Source organism: Seriola dumerili, unplaced genomic scaffold (genome assembly GCF_002260705.1).
Source record: "Seriola dumerili isolate Sdu_G_001 unplaced genomic scaffold, Sdu_1.0 BDQW01000111.1, whole genome shotgun sequence".
Lineage (NCBI taxonomy): Eukaryota > Metazoa > Chordata > Actinopteri > Carangiformes > Carangidae > Seriola > Seriola dumerili.
In genome coordinates, this window is record NW_019174366.1 from 2,830,044 (window position 1) to 2,854,372 (window position 24,329).

At 43.0% G+C, this 24,329-nt stretch overlaps 2 protein-coding genes across 3 annotated transcripts; both read right to left on the bottom strand.

Annotated features, from left to right (window-relative positions):
• LOC111223623 (P2Y purinoceptor 3-like) lies at positions 1–8,924 on the bottom strand. Of its 2 annotated transcripts, none has more exons than XM_022747854.1 (2): positions 8,728–8,924; positions 1–4,001 (listed from the first exon to the last, which is right to left on the bottom strand). In XM_022747854.1, exon 2 carries the CDS (start codon positions 3,851–3,853, stop codon positions 2,399–2,401), a length of 1,455 nt encoding a protein of 484 aa, XP_022603575.1. In that variant the 5' UTR covers positions 3,854–4,001; positions 8,728–8,924; the 3' UTR covers positions 1–2,398. The 2 variants fall into 2 exon arrangements, with proteins under 2 accessions (XP_022603575.1, XP_022603576.1); XM_022747855.1 differs by lacking the exon at positions 8,728–8,924 and adding an exon at positions 5,156–5,214.
• Positions 8,925–10,186: 1,262 nt separating this feature from the next.
• On the bottom strand, positions 10,187–17,798 carry LOC111223561 (schwannomin-interacting protein 1-like). Its single transcript, XM_022747747.1, has 7 exons — positions 17,531–17,798; positions 15,754–16,014; positions 14,502–14,626; positions 13,703–13,811; positions 13,472–13,600; positions 13,219–13,336; positions 10,187–12,313 (listed from the first exon to the last, which is right to left on the bottom strand). Exons 2-7 carry the CDS (start codon positions 16,012–16,014, stop codon positions 12,213–12,215), a joined length of 843 nt encoding a protein of 280 aa, XP_022603468.1. The 5' UTR covers positions 17,531–17,798; the 3' UTR covers positions 10,187–12,212.
• Positions 17,799–24,329: the final 6,531 nt, after the last annotated feature.

A 24,329-nucleotide genomic window follows, 5' to 3' on the forward strand; every position in this document is an offset into this window, starting at 1 on the left:
TCCTCAAACAAACAACCTACAGGTAAAATTTAACTTGTCCAACACTTTAGGTTTAAGTCAAATCAAGATTTATTTGAGTGCATTATCACACTTAAGGTGAATCATATTTACAAAAAACAATATTAGCAGGAGTACTAACATTGTATGCTGCATCAATACACCATTAAGATAAGACAGGAGCTGTGTCTCAGTTCAGGGGCCTCCCATTTCAAAGGTTCCTTTAAATGTGGCAGATAAATGCGTTCTTTGTTTTCCCAGGCAACGGATGTGGCCCAATCTATCCCAAGATTCATCACTATCATGGATGGATTATATGATCACTAGGGAATCAATTTTCAAAACTCTCTAGCTCAGACCACCTCATTTTAGTTTAGCCATGACAGTTGACAATGGCTAAAGGCCTTCGTAGACCGTGTCCTTCGAAGGATACAACCCCTTAATTGAGACACAGCAAGTGAAACAGTAATAACTACAAAACTGGTGACAATGTTAATTATAAAATGATAAAACAATGAAGATTAAAAATGGTAAAAATCTAGGATGAAGGTTACAGAGGTGGTGAACCAGTCAAATAAGCTGCAGTCGGTTCTACATAATGTGTTTCCAATGAAGAAGCTTTCTAAGGTAAGAGGGAAGACTTAAGGTCAAGGCCACTGCAGAAAATGAACAGAATGAAGAGTATTTACAGGTGTAAATGGTGTACTGAGATCTAAAAGGCAGAGATTTTTTACATCTGCTCTGACGCTGGCAGTAGAGATGGATCGAGGCTGGTAAAAAGTGATCAAATTTTATGTTTAGGTTTTTCACAGATGACTGGGACTGTACAAGAGAAAAACACAAAAAACGCTGAAGTCTGGAATAAGTGAAGGCATGAATCAAAATTCAGTCAGTTTTGTCTTCGTTGGTGGTTAAATCTATATTGATAGCAGAGTTTAAGGGTTTAAAGTTGTTCTGAATGACTACATTTGAAGGCGGCATGAAAAGCCTTCCATCATTGACAGGAGCAAGGCATGATGAGTCACACAAACAGGGATAATGAAGCACACTTTTCAGTCTCTCTGTTGAAGGGATTCATAGTGTAGCTGTACACACAAATATTAACTGAATTAATCATGTGAAGAATGAACAAAAACAGAGATTCAAACCCTTCATACATCAGGTTCAGGGAGTGATAAAAACTGTCAGAAGCAGCCCGACAAACCCTGACATCACAGAGGTGTGAGGGGAGGGGCTTCAGATGCTGATCTGCCAAGCACTTCCTGTCAAACACGTGGTTCAAATGTCCATACCATCATCACATCATATGATCATCACTGTGTTTGATAGAAAAATATTTGAAGACGTCTTAACTGAATGGCAGTGAAAACCTGTCTCATAACTGTGAATCATCAGTGAATGGGGGCAGGCAGTGCCTCTACCAAATGAACAAAAATATGATTCCTGGTAATTCCAAAGTTGTCTTTTTACATATTGTGTGTTCTTGTTAGTGTTAGCCATGAGTATGCCTAGAGTCAGCAGTTTTATCTAGAGTTGAAGGTTGTGTAACCATCCTGTCACTGAGGCTGGTGATTAGTCAGTAAGTCTGACTGCTCATTAGACCACAATGTCTCTTTTTCTGTTTCTACACTTGTTAAATACCAAAGATATGACGTGCAAGTGTGAAGGCTTTGGAGCAGGTTAAAAGTTGGGCTGAGTTATGAAAGTAAAGTAACTAATGTAACACATTACTTTTGTAATTAGTTAAGTAATATAATAATTTTTCCAATGAGTAATTAGTTAGAGTTTTGAAGTAACTTGCCCAACACTGATTGTCAGATTGTCTAACAGAGTCTGAAACTTTTAGCCTGCCATCATTGACAGGGCGAGGCATGATGACTTGCACAAACAGGGATAATGGTGCAGACATGAACGCACACGATCACTTAACAACAGCAACTGGCAAGGTGTACAAAGTTGTGAGAGTATGCAGGCTCTGTCTTTTCATACTTCACAGGATTACTTCTGTGAAACACTGTGAGCGCTTTCACAGAGAGACTGAAAGTGTACCCATATGCCCATCTGAGCAGTCAGTGTGTCTCACCCTCACCTTTTGATTGTAGCCATTTGAACAGGTTTTTTTCCTTTAGATCTGGTTGGATGACATTTAGACAGAAGTTAGGGGTCCCAGTGTAACACACATCATAAATATACACCACAACACAATAAGAGAATCACCTGGATGAGGTGTTACATTTGCATTCATCTTGCATTTACCAACCAGGTAACTTTATAACATTAGAAATAAAAAGGTCATTTTTAATCACTGCTTTAGCTGCAGTGCTCATATTAAATATGGTAATTTTTCCAGTAAAAGAAAACCTACAGTGCATTCATCTCTCATCTCTCTCTCTAAAAACATTCATTCAACTATATACCTGACTTTGGCTCTTTTCATGTATGACGGACTGTTATGAAATGCTTTATTCTCCTTATTGTCAATTCCATCATCCATCCCTCCCTCCTCTGGATCCTCTCCTTTTCCCATCATCCTCAGGGGCAAGAGAAGCCCAGCATGTTGTCTGGAATTGCTGTTTACTATCTGGCAGCAGTGAGCTCCGCCCTTGTCTTTGGTCAGGAAGTAAAGGAGGGCATTGAGCCATGCGTTGAATGATGCCAAAGGCCTCGTAATCTTATAGCACATGGAGACCATGGTCATGGTGTGACAGGGGACTCTGTTAGTCACCTTCAACAGGAGGAAGATGGTTCTAGTAACATGAAAGGGGAAGAAACACAGAGCAAAGAGGAGGGTGATGGTGATAATGGTCTTGATAGATTTACGTCTGCGATTGGCGTATGGAGAGTGGGCGCCAAGAAAAATGGAAATCCCTTCATCTCTTCTCACTGGCCTTGACAGTCCATTGCTTCCTCTTCTTTCCCTCCCAACTATCACAGGGCTTGTTCTTGTTCTGTCCACTCCTTCATGTCCTCCTTCTCTTGGACCTCTGCGGGATGAGGGCCGTGAATGCAGAGTCCTAAATATGGTCAGAACAACGTGAGAGTAACACCAAGCTATTATGGAAAAAGGTACAAAAAAGCCCAGCAGGTGGAGTATGATGCCATAGGGTACGTAATCAGGAAACTCCTTATCAATGGCATCGTCCCAACAGTTCTGGTACTCCTCAGTGACCCCTCCCAAGTTACCATGGCTTGCATTACCATTTATCAATGATATCTCATGGCTTGGGTTGCCAGTACTGCTTGCATTGGTGCCAGGCCCCCCAGATCTTGTCACATGACCAGTCTGAGCAAACCGGAAGATAGGGCAGGTCAGAGCAAAAACCACAATCCAAACTAGGACACAAGTGCACTTGACAGCCTTCTTGGTCTCCAGTGTGATGACTTTCATTGGGTGGCAGATACCAAGGTACCTGTGGACAGAGATGCAAGTGAGGAAGAAGATGGAACAGTAGAGGTTAAAGTAGAAGAGGAAACGGACCAGGCGGCACATGAAGTCCCCAAAGATCCAGCGGTCACGCATGATGTAACTGGCCACAAGGAATGGCAGCGACAGGCCGTACATGAAGTCCGTGGAGGCCAGGTTGACCATGTAGATCAGAGAGGCGTTCCAGCGTTTGGTCTGGCGGAAGGAACGGAAGAGGACGACAGAGTTAAGGAGGATGCTGAAGATGAAGGTGAAGGAGTAACAGATGGGGAGGAAGATGTACTTGTAGGACTCATCTATGCTGCAAGATGGAGACGTGATGGAGGGAGAAGAGGAGGGTGAGGAACTAAGGACCTCATGGAGGACTGGGACACTGATATTGGGAGGAAGCCCACCTCTGGATGACATTGTGAGGACTGAAGTGATTTTCATGTGAGGAAGGATTTGAACAAGGCTGAGACTTGTACGCCTGGGATTCTGTCAAGCTTCTTCTCTGTCATCCTCGTACTCTGCACCATCCAGTGTTAATGTTCCTGAGCTGTAGATTTTCAGATGATTTTGGATCCATGTGGGTGTTTACCTACAGATAAAGAGACAAATCAGTTATCCACTGACAGTCATTCAAGGTCTCACTTCATCTGATCAACTGAATTTCATCCTACCAATGTAAGTGCTATTTTATACAAAATAACCAGGAGGTTGTTCCATTAGTTTTGATGATTCTGTTAACTAATCATTGTAGTGGAGTTTAGTCTATAAATAGTGGAGAAAGGTGTCCCTCAAGGGTCAATATTTAGTCCCCTGCTCCTCACTACATTCCATTCATTCTCCAACTGAGAACTCAAGGGTCAATATTCATGCTGATGAAGCCATCACCATGCTCAGCACCATCACAAACAAACCAGATCATTAAATAATGATCTCATTACATAATGAGTGTGGAGCTTTGATGTTTCTACTCCATCCCATGCTCCCAAAGGAAATTGTATTATTGTACAACTGATTGTACTGTTATCAATTATGTTTCCATTAAGGCAAAACTGAAGCATTATTTATTTAGGTAGACAGCAAATTGTCTCACAAAACCCACACTGAACACTTTGCTTAAGAACTACATTTCAGATTAGAGTCTGCTCCTTATACTCGAACAAAGTTTATTTCAAAACAGAAGAAACGTATTTTACAGTCTGCACTGGATTATATAGATATTACAGACTTAATTCTGATTGGCATATGAACTATGTTGTTCAGTTCTTTCTTTATCTGCAAACCACTTGGAAACTGTAATCCATCCTTTTTATTATATTATTAGAGAATTGCAACTCTAATTCTGACATATGAGATACATACTCATACCAGGGATATGAGATTCCAAATTACCCCAGTTTTAACATCTCTACACAGGTTGCCTGTTTGTGGATTATAATGAGCAGTATGAGACATTAATTACAATTTTCATGTTCTACCTTCTGATATTTTTTAATATTTGTGATTGTTCTGTGATTTGTTCTCAGGTCTCAATGAGACCTCTTGAATAAATAATGACTAACTAACTGGGGATTTGTTAGTTTTTCTTAATCCTTAATAAAATGGAAACAGGTGAGTCATATAAACAGTTGCCATGAAGGAGAAAATTAGCTGAGCAAAACTCTTTTTTGTACCAGGCTGTAAACATGTTAATTTCTGCTGTATAGTTGGACATTTTAAAAAGAGAGTCTATGGGGATTGACTCACTGTTGGAGACAGACTCTAGTGGTCATTAGAGGAACAGCGGTTGTGGTACTTCAGTGTTGATTCAATCAGCCTCTACAGTTCCTCCATGTTAACCTGTTGATAAATTCAGTGTAATGTGCGTTTCCACAGCTGGACTTCCATCTGTACAACAACAGAGTGGTAAATTGGAATGAATGAATAAATCCTGATGTCTCTGATGATCTGTTAACTTTCATCATCATCAGGTCAAAACTTCAGTTTGTCCAACACTATATTTCATAACCATCAGCCTCAGCTGTACTTTGTGTTCAATGCTAAGCTAGAAGTAACTAAACATATTACCTCATAAACACCAGCCTGCTAACATTGAGAGTATATTAGCATATTGATGTTAGCATCTAGCTTAAATCATCAATTGAAGTAAACAACGCTCTACATTAGTTTTCTTTGACTGGAGAGAGGTGGTGCTTCCCTACCCCCATCTACCCCCGACTCTCTGACTGTTGCCTTTACACAATCTGTTTGACCTCCTGCTGTACGCTGCTGATTCTTAGTGCTTGTTTGCCTTCCTGTGTACAAGGGTATGCTGCTGATTCAGTCTCTTCTCACCCCATTAGCTCAGCAATAAGTAACCACACAACCTCAGGTGTCTCCCTCCCTCTGACCATCAGCCCTCACTCTCACTCGACTGACTGGAGACTGTCTTTACAAAAACCATCTCTAGTTTTATTTTACATGGAGGGGAGCTACAGGATCATCAAAGTCAACATGAAGTCAGGCTCCAGCTCTCAGTTCATAGGCTCACCATCAGCACACAGGCAGTGATCGTGTAAGTGTGAAGTGAGCCATCCTCAGGTTATACCAGCACTTCACCACAGAGTTCAAGTAAATAGGGGTGATGTGTCAACCAGTAACATGACATATTAACAGGAAAACACAAATACAGAGGCAAGAAACAGTGAGGGAAGCCTTTGTAATTATGAAGTTCATGATGTCCATATATTACATATATACATATATTATTAAAACATTCACAGGGTGGGCTGGAAAAGGTATGTGACTGACGCCAATTAGCTTTAGCTCAGGTGTGCTAACACCTTATCAGACCTGGAGTCAGTCAGTGAAACCAGATTGGAGGTGTGTGTTAGAGACACTTTGACTTATAAAAAACACTCTGAAATTAAGAGAAACATCAGCTGATGTGAACCAGGCCTCACAACAAAGATCTCAGTGACTGAGGATGAAGAAGAGCGGATGAGCGTGAAGCTGAAAGAGTCTCAGAGTTTAGATCTTCATTAGTCTGCAGTCAGACAAACTGTCTATAAATGGAGATGATTCAGTTCTGTGGCTCTTCTGCATAGAAGTGGACGTCCAGCTGAGATGACTCGAACAGCTCAACACAAACGGATCACTGAAGTTACCTGGGATCACAGCAGCCATGACACCTGTCATCATGATGATGTTCCCAGGAGTAAGTGTTATTATTATTACATCAGCCTTTGGTTGACTGTTCTGAGTGACATATGGCCAGGACAACCACAGGTAAAAGAGTCGTGCCTACTACTGTAGCTTGGTAAAACTAACCCTAATGGCGACGGTTAGTCAGTACTGAAATGAGCTGAACAAACAGTCAAATTCAGACGGAAATACCCCGTCTGAAATTGATGCAGAGAGGTGAGTGCATGGAAGCGACGTCTACCAGCAGGGGTGTGATGGCGGTGTATTTGAGGAAATTATGGCTGAAATATGTTTTCCCAGGACAGCAGCTACAATAACAGCTGGTTTTCAGTTGAAAGCGAAATGAAAAGTAAGTGATTGGTAGAAAATTGGCTGAGAGCGGTGACTGCTTTGTTGTGACATCACAAAGTTCCAGAAGAATAGAACTTTAAATTAATCACCTGAGCTGGTTCACATCTCTGCTCGTGCACATATCAGTGTTCTCCATCACTGAGATGAAGTTTGTCAAAGACCAGTTCTCCACAACGCTACTGGGAAAATGTTTGATGGACTGATGAGACATCAACACCAACATGAAAACATCCTCCCTTACCTGCTGATGCAGCAGGACAATGGCCATAAACATAAAAAAAAATCCTCCTTCTGGAGTGGTCCAGTCAGAGCCCAGACCTGAATCCAGTAGGGATGCTGTGGACTGAGCAGAAGAGAGCCGCTCAGGTCTGATCAGCAGGTACAGGAAGAGCTGGTTTCAGGTTATTGGAGCCAAAGGAGGTTCAACCAGTTATTAAATCCAAGGTTCACTGACTGTTTCCACCAGAGCTGTGAATGTTTAATGGCTGTGTTCAATAAAGAGCTCAAACCAAGAGCAAAGACATTTACAACTGTTAATGGTTACTGAGACAACCTCCTCTAATGAACCATTCAGACAATCATTTCATCAGTAGTTTAGTAAATCACCTGTGTTTGCTCCTTCACTACAGATGATGACTGGTTTTAAAAGCTGCATCACCGTTTTATATTTATGATGTTTTTACTACAGCTGCAGACAGACATTGACTTCTATTCATTTTTTACACAATATGCGAATCTATAGGACAGTGACAGAGACAGTTTGTCCTTACAGCAAGTGTCTGAATTTTAAAAATAATCACGTTAAGTTGTAGAAACCAACTTATTTAGATTTATAGAGACAACTTTAAGTTTTCCTCTGACTTTGAATTCATTAGGTTTGAATACATCTCTACACTGATGTGTGTCAGTTCTTCCTTTAACCGGAAATCTCTAAGTAGTGACACCTGGTTACATCTATACATGTTTACATATATGTGATGTTTAAGAAGAGTTACTGAAGTGCACGTACACACACTAACTAACAAACATTGAGTCTGTTAAAAGATTTTATACAGAGATAAATGAAACCAGCTGCTGTCTGAAAATCTCTCATGGACTTTGTTTTCTACTATTCTGTTGGTTTCTATTCATTTACATATTTCACTGTTACACAACCAGCTTTTATATAGTAATTAGGGCTGAACAATTAAACTGAATATTATTGAAATTTCAATACGACAAGTGCAATATTCAAATTACAGGAGCTGCAGTTTTTTGATAAAGGTAAAATGTGTCACTATAACAACAGACCATAAATAAAGCATTGTGGTGCTACAGTGACGCCCTGGTCTTTAAATCATAGTCTACAGATATAAAGGAACATGAGACAGAAATGGCGTCAAAATGAAATGAATGTAAAATGAAGACTGAGAATCCAGATCTTGTGAAAACTTACTGTGACAGATCCCAGCTCTCTGTTTTCTGGACTGAGGCCAGATCCTCAGGTAGTTTTCCAGGAGCAGCTAACAGCTTCTGAGAAACCCCAGACCACACGGAGTCCGGCCTGATGGATCTGAATTCATATTCAGTCTCGTTCAGATCAGTTTTTAAAGTCAGTTATAAACTGATTCTGGATCTGATGTTTAAAGTGAGCTGATGCTCTACTGCTGTGGAAAAAGCTCGGGACTAAAAATAACCTCTGAGGTCTGCGGAGCCGCATCAGGATTCACTGTTTGTGTACAGGGAACCTCATGAACTCATAAATACCTGCATCACTGCAATCTGCCGCCACACAGAGAGCTTACCTGTGCCGGGATGACTTCTACTCCATATGGCTCCTGTTCTGTCTCCCATCAGAATAAACCTCCAGACGGCTCCGACTGCAGAGTGCCTGGACCACAGAACCTGGTCCTGTAAAACCTTCAGGAAACATCAGCTGTGGTCAGTGATCTGGGTCGTAGCAGTCTGGATCAGTGACCTTGACAGTTGAACCACTTCAGCTTTCACCTCCTGTTGCTGCTGCTCTGAACAGTCTCACCAGTTTCTATGGTAATTCAGCCCCTCCCCCTGTCCCTCAGTGTGTCATCCAAGTCTTCCTCCCCGCTTCACCTGTCTGTGTGCGTGTGTGTGTGTGTATGTGTATGTGTGTGTCCTCACCTGCTGAGCTCTGCTGGATGTTTTTCAATGGAGCCTGAGAACACACACACAGATAAAGTGACTCCACCAACACATTTACATTCATGTACCTTTGACGACGATCACTGTCTGTGTTCAGTCTCTGTGCGCTAACAGTGTTAGCCTAACTGCTAACTGTTAGAACTGGGTTTAATTCTAGTGCCCAGCAGTGACTATATTTATTAATATCTGGATCAGTTCTGTTCTCTTCTACTTTAACAATTTAATCACTTTTGTCTTGGTGCTCAGATTTGTGTCACATTTTAAATGTAGCCTGTGAACACAGAACCTCATACAGATTAAAGGTAACAGTAGTTTATACTGTAAATTTCTTATCAGTTTTAAACACACACACACACAGAGAAACTGCACTAACACTTTATTTATTTAATCTGTAATCAGATGTAAACAGAATTAAAATCAGTCTCCAGTTCATGAACAGGTTTTATACACAAACACCTGTGAATATAAAGACAACAACTACATGATGTAAACAATATTTTCTGCTGTTTCTGGTAAATAAAAAGACTTTAACAGGAGCCAGGTCTTCTCTTTACTAATTAACTAATTAACATGATTAGATAATCCTGTTAATTCTAACCTGGTTCCTCTAATACAGACTTGTTTGATCCTGGAAGAAGGTATCAGCCTCGTCAGTGAAAATCTTCACTGGTCAGAACATGATGCTCATGGGCTGAGAGCTGGTCACATGATGAAAACATTGGACGTAATAACAACATGAAGGAGTCTGTCTGAGGTCAGGGACAGATTCTTGACCGGTGGACCCCGACTCACTCAGCGGCCCACTAACAGAGGCCAGGATGCTGAGGAAAACCACTGGGTCCAAAATACTGGACGTCGACTTTGCTACATGTCATAAAAGCTGGTGTTGAAATAACTGTCAGGAATTAAATGGTTCGAGTGGTAAATTCAGTTAAATTATACATTTTCAAACTGGGTTTTCAGCTGTGACTGAAACTCAGTTTACAGACAGAATTCACTGACAGCGAGCAAACAAAAGAAAAAACAGTATAAGTAGAAGTGAGAGGAAAAAAACTCCGTAGTTATGATGCTTGTTCAATGAAAAATATCACAAAAAACGGAATAAAATATCTTCCCTTACATATCCAGACCCAACAGATCAATAAAACTGTGCTGATTGTACAGAACAAACATTCAGACCTAAAAACCTACACAAAGACATGCATGTACAAAACATTAATATCTCTACAGTAGAAAACAGAGAGATTGTTGAGAGTCAGCAGCTTCTTAACATGAGCCCCTTTCAACATCAGTCTGAAGCTGAGCAGGAACAAGAGTTAAAGCACTGACAAGCGTTAACTCCCTGTACAGATACTGTACTGGTAAAACACACTGTTACAATGAAGTCTGTTATTTTCTCACTGGTTGTGTCATTTCATGATCATTTTAGTTGTGAACTGGATCTTTGCGTGAAAACATCAACAACACTGATTTAATGTATTTGTCTCTACAGACTTGACAATGTCCTGTGATGTTTTCTGTCTCAAAGGAAGGTTTCTGGCACAACTTCACCTTCATCCACAGTGCATGGAGAAAGGAAAAGGTCCAACCAAAGAGGTCAAAACTCCAGCAGCACTTGTAGAATACAGAAGAACTTTATTAGACTGACGCGTTTCGGCTCGTGGGCTCCACCAGGGTCATCATCACAGAACATATCACATGTAACATTCAAATAAAATAGGTATAAAACTATACCACTTTACACGATCAAGTTTTATTCTCATTTTTTATTGAAGTTTTTTGGGGGGCTGCTATGCCATATCAAATGGACACATTTGGGACAATCCAACATGGCGGCACCCAGGTCCTCTATTGGACGTTCTCCACCAGCCTGAGACAACGATTGGCCCAACCCACCTTTGCAGAAGCCCCGTAGGCAGATATGTATGTGCTGACATGTGATTGGCTGTTTTGTATTTTTTTGTTTCATACCTATCCTATTTAAATGTTTGGTGTGATCTGTTCTCTGATGACCCTGATGAAGCCCACAAGCTGAAACACGTCAGTCGAATAAAGTTCTTCTGTTTACTACAGGTGCTGCTCTTTGGATGTTTTCTGTCTCAGTCCAGGTTTATAAAAACACACTGAGTGAATCTTCTCCCTCTGCTCCTCTTCACAAAGACATAACAAATTCAATGTTTCCATGATAGCACCACAGACAGATCAATCAACAGGAACATGGATCACACCTCCACAGGATACAACCTGACCTCATGCTCATCAAAACTCTGCTCCACAGCGGACAAACCCTCCACAGGCTGTTCTGTCAGTGAAACATTCTGGATAATCAATCATACTTTGATCAGCTGTACATGGAGCCAATCAACACTCAGAGCTCAGTGTCCTGAACAGAGCAGTGATGTGATTGGTCAGACCGAGTCTTCATGAGGAGGACTAAAGACCAGATCATCATCAGCTCAGCAGGACTGTGGGACTGAGGAGATCTGGATTCACGGTGACTGTGTGAACACAAACAGGAAGTTCAGAGATCAGCTGGTGGTTTCTCCACGGCTGTAGTGACTGATGATGTCAGCACAGACTGAGGTCAGGGTTCAAACAGAAACACTCAAACACAACCACTGAGCATCTCTGACAACAACATCAGCTGAACCCCAAACCTTCATCTTCACAGCTGAGGCTCAGAGACTCCACTGCTGACCAGGTTCTTCCAGTCCTGGTGTTGAGCTGGTTTAACAGGACCCGGACCTGAATGTGTTGTGGACTCCGTGGAGAAGAAACTGGTCCTGATCTTCTGGTCCGACTCTGAGTCTGAAGGCAAAACGTGTCCACTGCTGGATCTGGTGTCAAGCTCAGTTCGCTGCACCGTAAGGCTCCACCCCCATCACCTTCATCACCATCACCATCATCACCCTCACCCTCGGACTTGACTAAATTTCCCTTATAAACACATAAACACAGACAACAACATAAACACTGAGCAGCTGAATGATGTCATCTCAGTCCTCTCAGTGACTGGCTGCTCAGACTTTGGTCACATGGAGGTGTTTGTGAGGTCACTGTGACATCGTCCTATAAAAACAGTGTTCAAATGTTCGTGTGAACCTCGGCTGCTTCACAATGAGGTCAGATCCTGGACCTCCAGCAGCATGGCGTCCTGCTCAGTCCTCAGCTGGTCCCGGACCTGGAGGCGACCCACAAGGTCCGAGCTCAGGTCTGACAGAGACAGATCAGAAAGACACAGGTCAAAATACAGATGTGGATGAAGAGCAGATGAGCGGGTCTGTGAGCAGGTCTGTCTCTGAGCGGGTCTGTCTCTGAGCGGGTCTGTGAGCAGGTCTGTCTCTGAGCGGGTCTGTGAGCAGGTCTGTCTCTGAGAGGGTCTGTTAGCGGGTCTGTGAACAGGTCTGTGAGCACGTCTGTGAGCAGGTCTGTCAACAGGTCTGTGAACAGGTCTGTGAGCGGGTCTGTCTGTGAACAGGTCTGTGAGCGGGTCTGTGAGCCGGTCTGTCAGCAGGTCTGTGAGCGGGTCTGTGAGCGGGTCTGTCTCTGAGCGGGTCTGTCTCTGAGCGGGTCTGTGAGCAGGTCTGTCTCTGAGAGGGTCTGTCTGTGAGCGAGTCTGTGAGCGGGTCTGTGAGTGAGTCTGTTAGCGGGTCTGTCTGTGAACAGGTTTGTGAGCACGTCTGTGAGCAGGTCTGTGAGCAGGTCTATGAGCAGGTCTGTGAGCGGGTCTGTCTGTGAACAGGTCTGTGAGCGGGTCTGTGAGCCGGTCTGTCAGCAGGTCTGTGAGCGGGTCTGTGAGCGGGTCTGTCTGTGAACAGGTCTGTGAGCGGGTCTGTGAGCGGGTCTGTCTGTGAACAGGTCTGTGAGCGGGTCTGTGAGCGGGTCTGTCTGTGAACAGGTCTGTGAGTGAGTCTGTTAGCGGGTCTGTCTGTGAACAGGTTTGTGAGCACGTCTGTGAGCAGGTCTGTGAACAGGTCTGTGAACAGGTCTGTGAGCAGGTCTGTGAGCAGGTCTATGAGCAGGTCTGTGAGCGGGTCTGTCTGTGAACAGGTCTGTGAGCGGGTCTGTGAGCCGGTCTGTCAGCAGGTCTGTGAGCGGGTCTGTGAGCGGGTCTGTACCTTGGATGGTCTGGCTGAGAGAATCACAGAGAGAACTGAGCTCCTTTAAACTGAAGCTTTGTAGATCACTACGCTCCACATGTCTCCTCTGGACCACTGGACCAGTCTGAGCTGCAGTCTGAGGAGGAGGAAGAGTAGAGAGAGGAGGAAGAAGAGGAGAGGAGGGAGGAGGAGGAGGAGGAGAGTTGTGATCAGCTGATACAGAGCTACATCACCACAGTCTGACAGACTCCTCCTGTCACAGCAGCCTCACCAGGGTCTTGTGGTCTGTGGTCCTCAGCCGGTCTCGGAGACTCCTCAGGGTGCTCCTGAAGCCTCTGGACTTTGGTTTCTCTGGCTTAGAAGCAGTTGGAGGATTCTTCTGAACCTGGACAGTCCCTCTCTGTAACAGAGGCGGGAGGAGGATGTGATTTAAACTCTTCCAGCTCCACAGAGGTCACTCAGGTCCAGATCTGCTGGATCATACTGAACTGGTTTTAGTTACCCGGGAGCTGGAGCTCTCCTTCTTGCTGTTATCTCCCTCTTTCTCCTCTTCTTCCTCACTCTCACTGTTGTTGATGAAGCAGAGCTGAAGATTCATCTGTGTCTGCAGCCTGGAGGACACACAACAGTCGGACACATTCTAGATTGACACTGGTGCTGGTTCAGGGACTGGTCTCCAGAAACAAACAGCTCAGCTCCCAGGGAGAAGATACAGACTGAGGTCAGACTGTGTGAACTAGATTAACACCCCATTACTTTATAACATAACATTTGTAACTGCTGGGCTCTACTCATAGACTGTAAATAAAGATGGACGTAGCCTCTGTGATGTCACCCACAGGTCTCTGAAGAGTGGTTTTGAAGCTCAGAGTGAGCTGCTCACTGTCGCCATCTTGGCAGTGTCTGACTCCGCCCCTAACTCCCAGCTAATCCAGAAATGGACAAAGAGGTGAGGCGTCTGTGGAGCCGAGACTTCGGTTCATGACGGTTAATGGCAAGCATACGCTCGCCCACCTGTCACTCAAAGAAGCACGCCCTCAATTCTACAGAACTTCAGTCCTAATTCAAATGTAAACAGGTGAGTTGTATAAACAGGTGTCATGAAGGAGGAAATTAGCTCTAGAGGGCAAAACTGTTTTTGTACCAGGCTGTAAACATGTTTATTGCTGCTGTAAAGTTGGATTTTAACATGGGAGTCTATGGGGACTGACTCACTGTTGGAGCCAGACTCTAGTGGTCATTAGAGGAACTGCAGTTTTTGGGTCTTCAGTGTTGGTGATCAGTGTATCTGGAGAGTGTACCGGGAGGTGAGGGCCAGCACGTGGCTGTTGCAGGCGTCGTCTCCGTCCTCCCAGCTCTCTGCTCTCCTGCCTCTCTCCTCCGACCAGCTCACCGGAGCTCTGCCTCTCTCCAGAGGGACTCCACTCTGAAACCACACAACAGTTACACAACAGGTCACGTCAAGTCGGGGGGGGGGGGGGGTTCTGGATTTTTGCCCTCATTCCAAAAAAGACAACCTTCCTCTTAAGCTGTTTATGTGTTTATGTGGCTATGAACATGAATACTCCACTAATATTCCCGTTTACATGCAGTCATACATACTCTGATTAACTTCAATTAAAAAAGTCTGTGTTGTGATATTTGTGCACATCCAAAAACCTGTTGATACAGGTACAAGTCTTGAGGCTGTAGGTCATGAGCTGCTGTAAAAACCCAACCGAGACACATATTCTGAATGATCGGTTTTCATGTCCACAGACTGCTCCGAAAACCTGAATAATAACAGCATATCCCACATGTTTCAATATTAAAATACTGAATTCAGAATATCCAAATAGAATATGCTGTTAACATCACCTATATCAACTTCAGAATATTGTCATGTTTGGAAAAATAGTGAAATATTAGTGTGTATTTAAACATACGGACTGTGTTGGTCTAAATGTGGTCCGAGACAGAACAGATCAACACCCAATACTCATCATGAGGATTTGTTTTTCATGAGCCACAAAACATCATAAGGCCAAAGATAGATCTTAATTTAGTTCAATTTCATCTTTAATTAAATTTTCAAAAAAACTAAATGGTGAAATAACCGGACTCTGTCTTAAATTATTGTGGATACTGAATAAAAACAGAAACAGATTAAAGTCTGAACTGAGAGACAGCAACAATGAAATGAAACAGCTTGTAATCCACATGTGTCTCTGTAATAAATAAAATATTCCCTGTTATTTATTACAGACTCTGGATGAACAGATCTGGGATTAACACTCTAGATTAACAGACTCAGGGTTAACAGACCTGGGATTAACAGACTCTGGATTAACAGACCTGGGATTAACACTCTGGAATAACAGACTCTGGATTAACAGACTCAGGATTAACAGACTCAGGATTAACAGACTCTGGTTTAACAGACTCAGTAGTAACAGACCTAGGATTAACAGACCTGGGATTAACAGACCTGGGATTAACAGACGTGGGATTAACAGATTTAGGATTAACAGACCTAGGATTAACACTCTGGATTAACAGACTATGACCTCTTACCTTTGCCTTTTTCTCCTTCTTCTCCTCCTCTTGTTTCTCCAGCTCAGCGATGCGCAGGCTCAGCGCCTCCCAGTGCATGATGGGAAGGCCCAGATTGTCCTCACCGTAGCCTTCCTGCCACACCAGCGCTGCACCCTCCGAATCTTCATCCTCCTCCTCCTCTTCATTGTCAGCATCATCATCGCTCCTCCTGTCATCCTCTGCCTCGTTACTCTCCTTCTCCTCCCGCTGCTGCCGCTGTCGCTCCTTCTCTCCCTCCATCTGCAGAGGTGGGAGGACACAGGTTTATCCCAGTGATACCTGGACTTTATCCCAGTGTAACCAGTACAGTACCAGAAACACACTGCCCAGTGCTCAGAGAGTAACATGGTGTCAAAGGATTCAGAGTTTGTCCACTGTAGTTTTATTTCTGCCGGGGTGAAGAGGAAACAACCAGAGTGTCTCATGTATCACATCCACAGAGCTGACCACCCGTCTGTTTGAATAATAAACCCTGCAGGTCACTGAACACCTACAGCTGTGTTGAAGGTATTTTTACGAAATAAAAAAATTAAAAAAAAACAGTGGAGACAGAAGCATGAGCATGAATACAGGCTCCAACTGATTCATCCTCAGTCAGCTTCAATTAGTGTCAGACAGCTGATCTCAGATCACACAGACTGAGTAGTTACTAATAAACTACAGAAAATATCATTGATTCTGGTCCATGAATGTATGCTCAGGTTTATAATGTTGATCATTTCAATCTAATTTTTACCAGTTTTAGACATATTTGATTTTAACAAAGCTCTGTTGTTTAGTCCAGTGGTTCTCAAAGTTTTTCACATCAAGGACCCTAAAGTGACACTGATTAGACCACAGACCCCCATCTGATAAGATGTTTACCTTTAGATGTTTTATTACAGAAAGTGTTTAAACCCACAACCAAAATAGTCAAACATTCTGTCATTGTGTTAATTATGGATGAAATTATAGAGAAAATAAATGTTCTTTTTGCCTCCAGGGACCCCCTGAAGGACCCCTGGGGGTCCCCAGGGGCAAAAAGAAGAACCACTGGTTTAGACAACGTTTAACATCTGAGAACTTTGGTGTCTTTTGTTGAAAAGAGAACGAAGATTAAAACAAACAGAAGACTTGTTTTAGTGTCACAGTCAAACTTATTTTTACTCTGTCATAAACAGCTTTGTTGTCATTAATATCCAACAGTAAGATGATGGTCAGATTAATAATGGCTGCTGGCGTTTGTGGTACCTCAGGGTTTTAGATCCCAGCTGAGACATCAAACTAAGTGGTGGTCTGTGGTCTGTGGTGGTCTCTGTCTGAGGAGGTCTACTGGTTTCTGTAGACATGTTAATACTAAGCAGGCAGAATGAGACTATATCAGCAGATAGACAATCAGAACTGGTTCATCACTTCATAGTAACTATAAAGTAATATGTAAAGTAATGAGTATAAAAAACAACAGTAACGTTCATTAACATTAAAACTCTTGAGTTTGTTCCTTCAGACGTTTTAACGCTGAGGAAGAGAGAATAAATAGAAACAGAGTTTAACTGTGTTTATGTCTTCACGTCTGTGCAACAGTAACAGTGACTAAACACTGAGGGTGAGGACAGGCCCGATGATCCGGATCATCTGACACCAGGTTCAACACTGGACAGGAAGAACCGCAGAAACGAGCACAAAGGGAATAAAGTCCAGTTCCCATGTGTCTGTCCCGGGTCCAGGGGGTCAGAATAAAACCTTCAGTCTTTAAATAAAGTAAAACCGGACTCACCTCAGTCTCCGACACTGACTCAACTACTGACGTCGTTCTCCAAAGTTTTGCCACATTGCTCAGCTCCTCCTCCTCCTCATCTTCCTCCTTCCCTCCTTTCCCTCGACTTTCCTTAAACTTCTGGAAAAAGTGTCCTGAGGAGCCGCTCAGACCCGGTCCGGCTCAGTCCGCTCTCTAACCCGGACTGTGTCCCGGTGGTCTTATCACTGTGCCTCTATCAGGCCAGAAACCCGTTCAGCCCGGACCCGGACCCCCGAACAAAAGGAACCTGAGGAATTTCACAACAGGAACATTTGGACTGAAGACTCTTCTCTGGCACTTCCTGTCGCTGCTTTCAAAATAAAGGTCTTCTTCAGCCGCCCTAATCAAGCAGCACCCCCACTTACTGCCATCATGCCAAACAACTTTTATTCCCGCTGAGACCTTGAATCAGCGATTTTCCTGTTGAGGATGAGCAGACTAGACCTGGACCTGGACTAGACCTGTTCAGTGAAGCTGCTGCGGGACACACAGACCGGGACAGAGGTCTGTTAGGACTCAGTCTCACGTGACTGTCTTATTAAAACCCAGGTGATGAACCTTTTACAGCAAAAATATGGAAACCCTATCCTGTCACAACTTTATAAACTATGAAGAAATAAAACAGTTTCATCAATGTGTGTGTGTGTGTGTGTGTGTGTGTGTGTGTGTGTGTGTGTGTGTGTGTAAACATTCTTTGTTTTTTGATTCCATCACTTTTAGTGAGGATAAACTTTTAAAATTATTTTTTTTTAAAAAGGAAAATGAATGTTTCTGCTTCAGAACATCAATCATTGAGGAAATATTTCTTCATGAAGGTTTTCCCAGAAAAAAAATGACTCATTTTCAGTATAAGAAGCGATGCATATAAAAGCTAAAAGTTAAGTTTCACATATTTAACCTGCTCAGGTACAGTGTACACATCTGTAACAGCCTTGTGCTGTGTTTCTTTAACTTCAGCTGATACTGAGCTTCATGTTTCCTCTGCTCTCAGTTCAGTCCTGATCTGAGAACAGATTATTTAGCCTCCATATTGTTATGCTGTTGGATGTTGGAACACTTTTGAAATTTACAAATGGGCCATGAGTTGGAAAAGGTTGTGAACCACTGGAGTAACACAAGTAAAGAAACTTCTCAGTGCTAACTTCCCTCTTTATGTTTCCACAGTAACACAAACAGTCTCTCCAGCTACAGTCGCAGTGAGTTCAGAAGGTTCTCACTCAGACGGATGAGGCCTCACACGAGCTTCAGATATATACAGAGAGCTGTAGAGGTTGTCCCCCATCACTTACGCTGAGAGCGCAGGCTCTCTTCAAGACCAGAACAGGAGGGGAAAACCTGTTTCAGGGTTCATATATGGGGACCTGACCCCTGACTGATCTGAGTCTGGTTCTGTTGGTGCTTTCTACCTGTAATTGGCAGGTTTTCCTTCCCTCCGTCACCAGTTGCTGCTCACGATGTAACTGTTATAATATAAAAAGAGAACAGTCTGAATGAGTCTGTCTCTACTGGTTTTTGTGTTTCATCCAAATCTGATTGCTGTTGTGAATCTGATGTTTCCTGTTGTAGAGTTTGCAGCTGTTTGGACAGGAGAATGTGTAAAACCACATGTTTGGCTGAGGCTGGTGTGATGTGTTGGTACCAGACAGAGTGTTTTCTGTGCTGTGAGTTGTGGGACCACAGCAGAGGACGTATGGTCTCACAGTACAGACTAATATACAGGACAGTGACCAGAGCTGAAAGACTTGTGCTTTAATTCTCAGTCTGATGATCTTCAGCTGTTCAGTGCAGAGAGGAGACACTAGGTGGCAGCAGGAGCCCACTGTTATGAACATGACTGATTGTCACACAAAACTGGTTCTTTATTGTTTAGTCTCATATTTATCATTCTGATTAATTAATTATTTAATTAATTATCAGTTTTTTTTTCCCGGTCAGAGATCCGCTGATGCACTTAACCACAGTAGCCGTCATCAGTCTGTATGAGAGAATAACTCTCAGATTATAGACAAGGGTGTCAAAGGTCACAATTAAAGTTTTCTAGTCACGCCATCATTTCACATACTGTTGTTATTATTCAACAGTTCATTGACATTTATCTTACCTTGATGAAATGAGTGAGTGGTTACAATTGAACACATACACATGGTGGTGGTGCTGTGACAGATCTTAGCCAGTCAGATTTCAGATAGACGTCTGACTGTTCGTTGAACAAAGCAGTTTAGTTCTTGACCCTCTAAAGCCGGACTGCGGCTCAATGAATTCTGGGAAAATTAAGACTTTTTTCAAAATAGAAAAAGATGGCCGACCAAGGAACTGCATCCAACTGCAAGAAGAAAATATTTGTGTTTTGGAATGAATCAACAGTTACAAGGGAATTTTACTTGAAGACTGAAACAATAAAAAGAAAAATCTGAGTTTGATCTCTAATAACAGCACAGGTGTCATTGATTGTTACTATGGTAACATTGGTCTTAGGCCTGTGTTTGCCTGGGGGTAAAGTGTGTAATGTTTTTGTGTTAAAATGAGTCTTTATTTTTGTGAAACAGTCTGAGTAACATCAGACTGATCTGTGACACAAATGAAGACTGGACCAACACCACGGACCAGTCTGACATATCTTGGTGAAAGCGGTCCCTGGTCTGGATCCTGGTCTGGATCAGCTGACGGTGCATGTTGAGAGTCAATGAAAGCTGGAGGCTGGCAGAAGCAGCAGGCTCTTTATTTCTGTTGCTATAGCTTAACCAAGTCAGCATTCATGATACACAGAGACAAACTGGAGCTACAGAAGCCTTCAACACGTACAGAGACTGGTACAAACAGAAGAAGTTATGGCACTCAGTTAGTTTATACTGGGAATAATAATATTGCTTTAAAACACAACCTCTATCCATGATCATTGTTTAATCATGTCGTATTAAATATCAAATATATTCCTTTACTGCTTTTATTTAGGTTATTGCTAACATCCAGCGTACTAACATTAAAGATAAATGACTCACTGTGATAATAGTCTGGTTCAAAAGTACAAATCTTACAGAAATAACAGTCCACGTTTGGCAGGTTATACTGGGACAGGGTCCACTGCAGGGCATGCACAAGGGTCTGATAGGAGGGCTGGGGAGGGAGGCGGGGCTTAAGCAGGGTCTCCCATTGGATGAGAGGAGCCGGAGGAGCTGTCACTCACACAGCCTGTCACACATGCATTCTTCACTGGTAGTTTTAGACATCAGGTACAATCCTTTATTCATATTTAGTTCTTTTAAAGCGACACTACAAGACCAGATCCAGAAACAGGAGCTTCACATGCCAACAGAGACCGGGACCAGCGTCAGCCAATCAGAGATCAGAGCCGACGCCGCTCCCGCCCACTGTTCAAATCAGAAGAGCAGAGTCTGAGAGACAGGTACCCACACACACAGGCACGCATACGCGCGCTCGCACACACGCACGCACAAGCACACACACACACACACACACAGATGATGTAAATGAAAGATCTGAGGATGACCTTCAGTGTTATTAAGAATTATTAATTATTCATATTAATTATTATTTAGTGCTGACAACATATGAATCTTCCTCTCACAGGAAAATAACTGACTTGATGAAATGTGAAAAATAAGATCATGAGAGGAGAAATATTATGAGGTGAAACATAAAGGCGAGTTATCACGAGTTGAATATGTGAAACAGCAGGAGATAACGACCTGATAATCTGAACATAGAACATATGGGTCTGATGAAAACAAAGATGAGAAGCTGTGAGGTGAAACATCTTGTTCCAAAGACGACAACATGTTGATCTTTGATACAACATAATAGCTTCTTCAGTAAAATATGACTGGTGTATGTGATGAACCAGCTGATAACAAGCTCTTTACCTTGTTCTCATGTGGATCTGATGAGAACAAAATGAGAACCTGTGAAGTGAATGATCTTGTTTTCAGAGGTTAATAACTTGTGTCACAGTGTTGGGAACCGATTCTGTTTTACATTAGACAGCAAACATCATGTGTTAGGAATGTGGTGATCAGGATCATCAGGATCATCAGGATCAGGATCATCATCATCAGGATCAGGATCAGGCTGAACGTTTCCTAAACCCATCACAATAATAATGTCTGACAACTACTAGTCCAGTCTGCAGGTGTAGAGGATGGGACATTTAGCTCCTGGTTTATTTTGGTAAAATCTACTTTTCCTGGGATGAAATGAATCTGAGTTGATTATTGATTAATAAATGGTTCATAATTAAAGTCATCCTGAGAGTCTCATGACTCGTGGACAGTTTCATGCATCAGAGCCACAGTGGAGCTGTTTTTCTCCGGACTCTTATGTAATGATGTATTTCTCTGACTGTCCTTTCATCTTTCCATCACATCACCGCCTCCCTCCTCCTCCTCCTCCTCCTCCTCCTCTTCTGTTTCTCCTCTCCTCGTCTCTCTACCTTTTCACCTCCATCCATCCATCGTGTCCTGGGGGCTGGCAGCCCGGAGGCTGAGCCAGCGCTCTGTCACATTATCCTGCTGCTGAGTGAATTACTCTGTCTCCATTAGACTAACGAGAAAGCAGGACACAGCAGTGGAGGGGTGGGGGGGATGATGAAGAGGAGAAAAGTTAGATGAGGTGGAAGGAAAGAGGGGGATAAAGCAGGGATGGAAGGAGAGGAAAAAAGAGGTATGGAGGAAGGATGAAAGGAAGAGAGGAGGAGAGACAGGAGGGTGGGTGGAGGTTGGTTAGAGACAAGATGATGATGATAGGCGGAGAGGAGAGGAAGATTAAAGAGGTGGAGGAAGGAGAAGCAGAGAGAAGGAAGAGAGGACAGACAACAGGGCGGTGATGGAGGGAGAGGAACAGATGGAGGAGGAAGAGGATGGAGGAGGAGGAAGAGGAGAGGGAGAGAGAGGAACAGATGGAGGAGGAAGTGGAGGACACAGGAGGAGGACGGGAGGATGGAGCAAAGGTGAGGGAGGAGGTGAGGGTGAGAGAGAGGAAAGAGGAGGATGGAAGGAAAAGAGAAGAAGAAAAATGATGGGACAGAGAGAGAGAGCAGTCACACACACACAAATGTTAATGAAATGCATCACAGCTGTACAGGACACTGAGTGGATGACACACACACACACACACACACACACACACACACACACACACACACACACACACACACACACACACCACACAACACCCACACACACACACACAGAATAATACTGAATAACACACACTGAATAATAACAAGTTCAGGTGTTGACACACTGACTTCTTCATTAGTTTGTGTCATCACATGTACAGAGTCTGACATCACTGTGGGTTCGTTAGTGTAATCTTAATTGAAGGAGGTCATGACCTCGGTGTCAGTCCTGATCCTGATCCTGATCCAGACTTTATGACCCTCGTTTCTCCCTGTAGAAACCGACTCACTCACTATGACGTAAGAAACTGTCAAAATAAAATAAAACACAAACCTCGAGTCATTTACGTCGAGATAATGTGACACAGGAAGTAGTATTACATCATCATTACCATGGTTGCTCTTAGTGCTGCCACCAGGCGGTGCCACACTGAGATATTTTTACCTTCAGCAGCTTTAAAAATATGTAACTTTAAAAATGAATGAACATCATCTTCATCTGACAAATACACAACGAACCACTCCCTTGTTCAACACTCGTACACTTATAATGGGTGGCTGATGTTAACAGAGCTAAGAGCTAATGATTAGTCCATTGGTTGACTGAATGAAAATTCACGATTTTAATAATAACTGAATAACCATTTCTGTTTTCACTGAAGAAATATTTGAGTTTCAGAGAAGTCAAACTAACCATCTGCTGTCGTCAGGTTTTACTCGTTTTATGGACGCAATAATCAAATGATTCATTCATTCATTGATCATTTAAACACCTGTTAATTGTAACCCAAGTGAAGAGTCAAACCTGACACTATGATGCTCAGATCTTTCTGTTTTAAACTCACTCAGTAACTTTTAGATGATATTATTAAACATATTATTCTGACACTTTCTAAGATCATCAGTGAATAGTTCTCTTCCCTCTTCCTGTTTCTGACCTGAGATCAGGTGACTCTAAACTGAGCTGATGAGGCCACGGACATGAACATGACTTGTTTCTGTCTGTAATGTAACAAGGATCAGACATCAGTCACTGGGCTGAATGTCTCATCATCTACAGCAGACTGAACGTTCTCCCAACACTGAGGAAAGTCTAATGTTTCCATGGAGACCAGCTGTTGGCTTCACCACCTGAGAGATACACAAGACAAAGAGGTCACGGTGTCAGGATAGTGGTCATGAAGAAGAATGAGACTGAAGGTCTGGACACAAATGAGAGACAGTGTTGATGAGTCCAGAAAATAAAACCCTGATAAAGAAGGAATCAGAGGAGAAACTGAACACAGTGAACCAGCAGTGGTGCAGTGTCATGGGCCTGTCTGAGTTAAACACACACACACACACACACACACACACACACACACACACACACACACACACACACACACACACACACACCAATACCCGAGGTAATGACACATCGTTTCTAACCCTCCTCCACACTGATGACCAGTTCCCTCCATAGCCCTGATTTCCACTGAGACAAACTCAGAACAAACATAAATAAATAGTATAAATAATATAAATAAGATGCACAGAGCCTGAGTCTGTGAGCCGACACACAAACATTCAAAATAAAAAATGAAGGTGAACTCAGACATGAGTGAGGGGCTATGGAGGGACCCCCCCCCCCCCCTCCCTGTC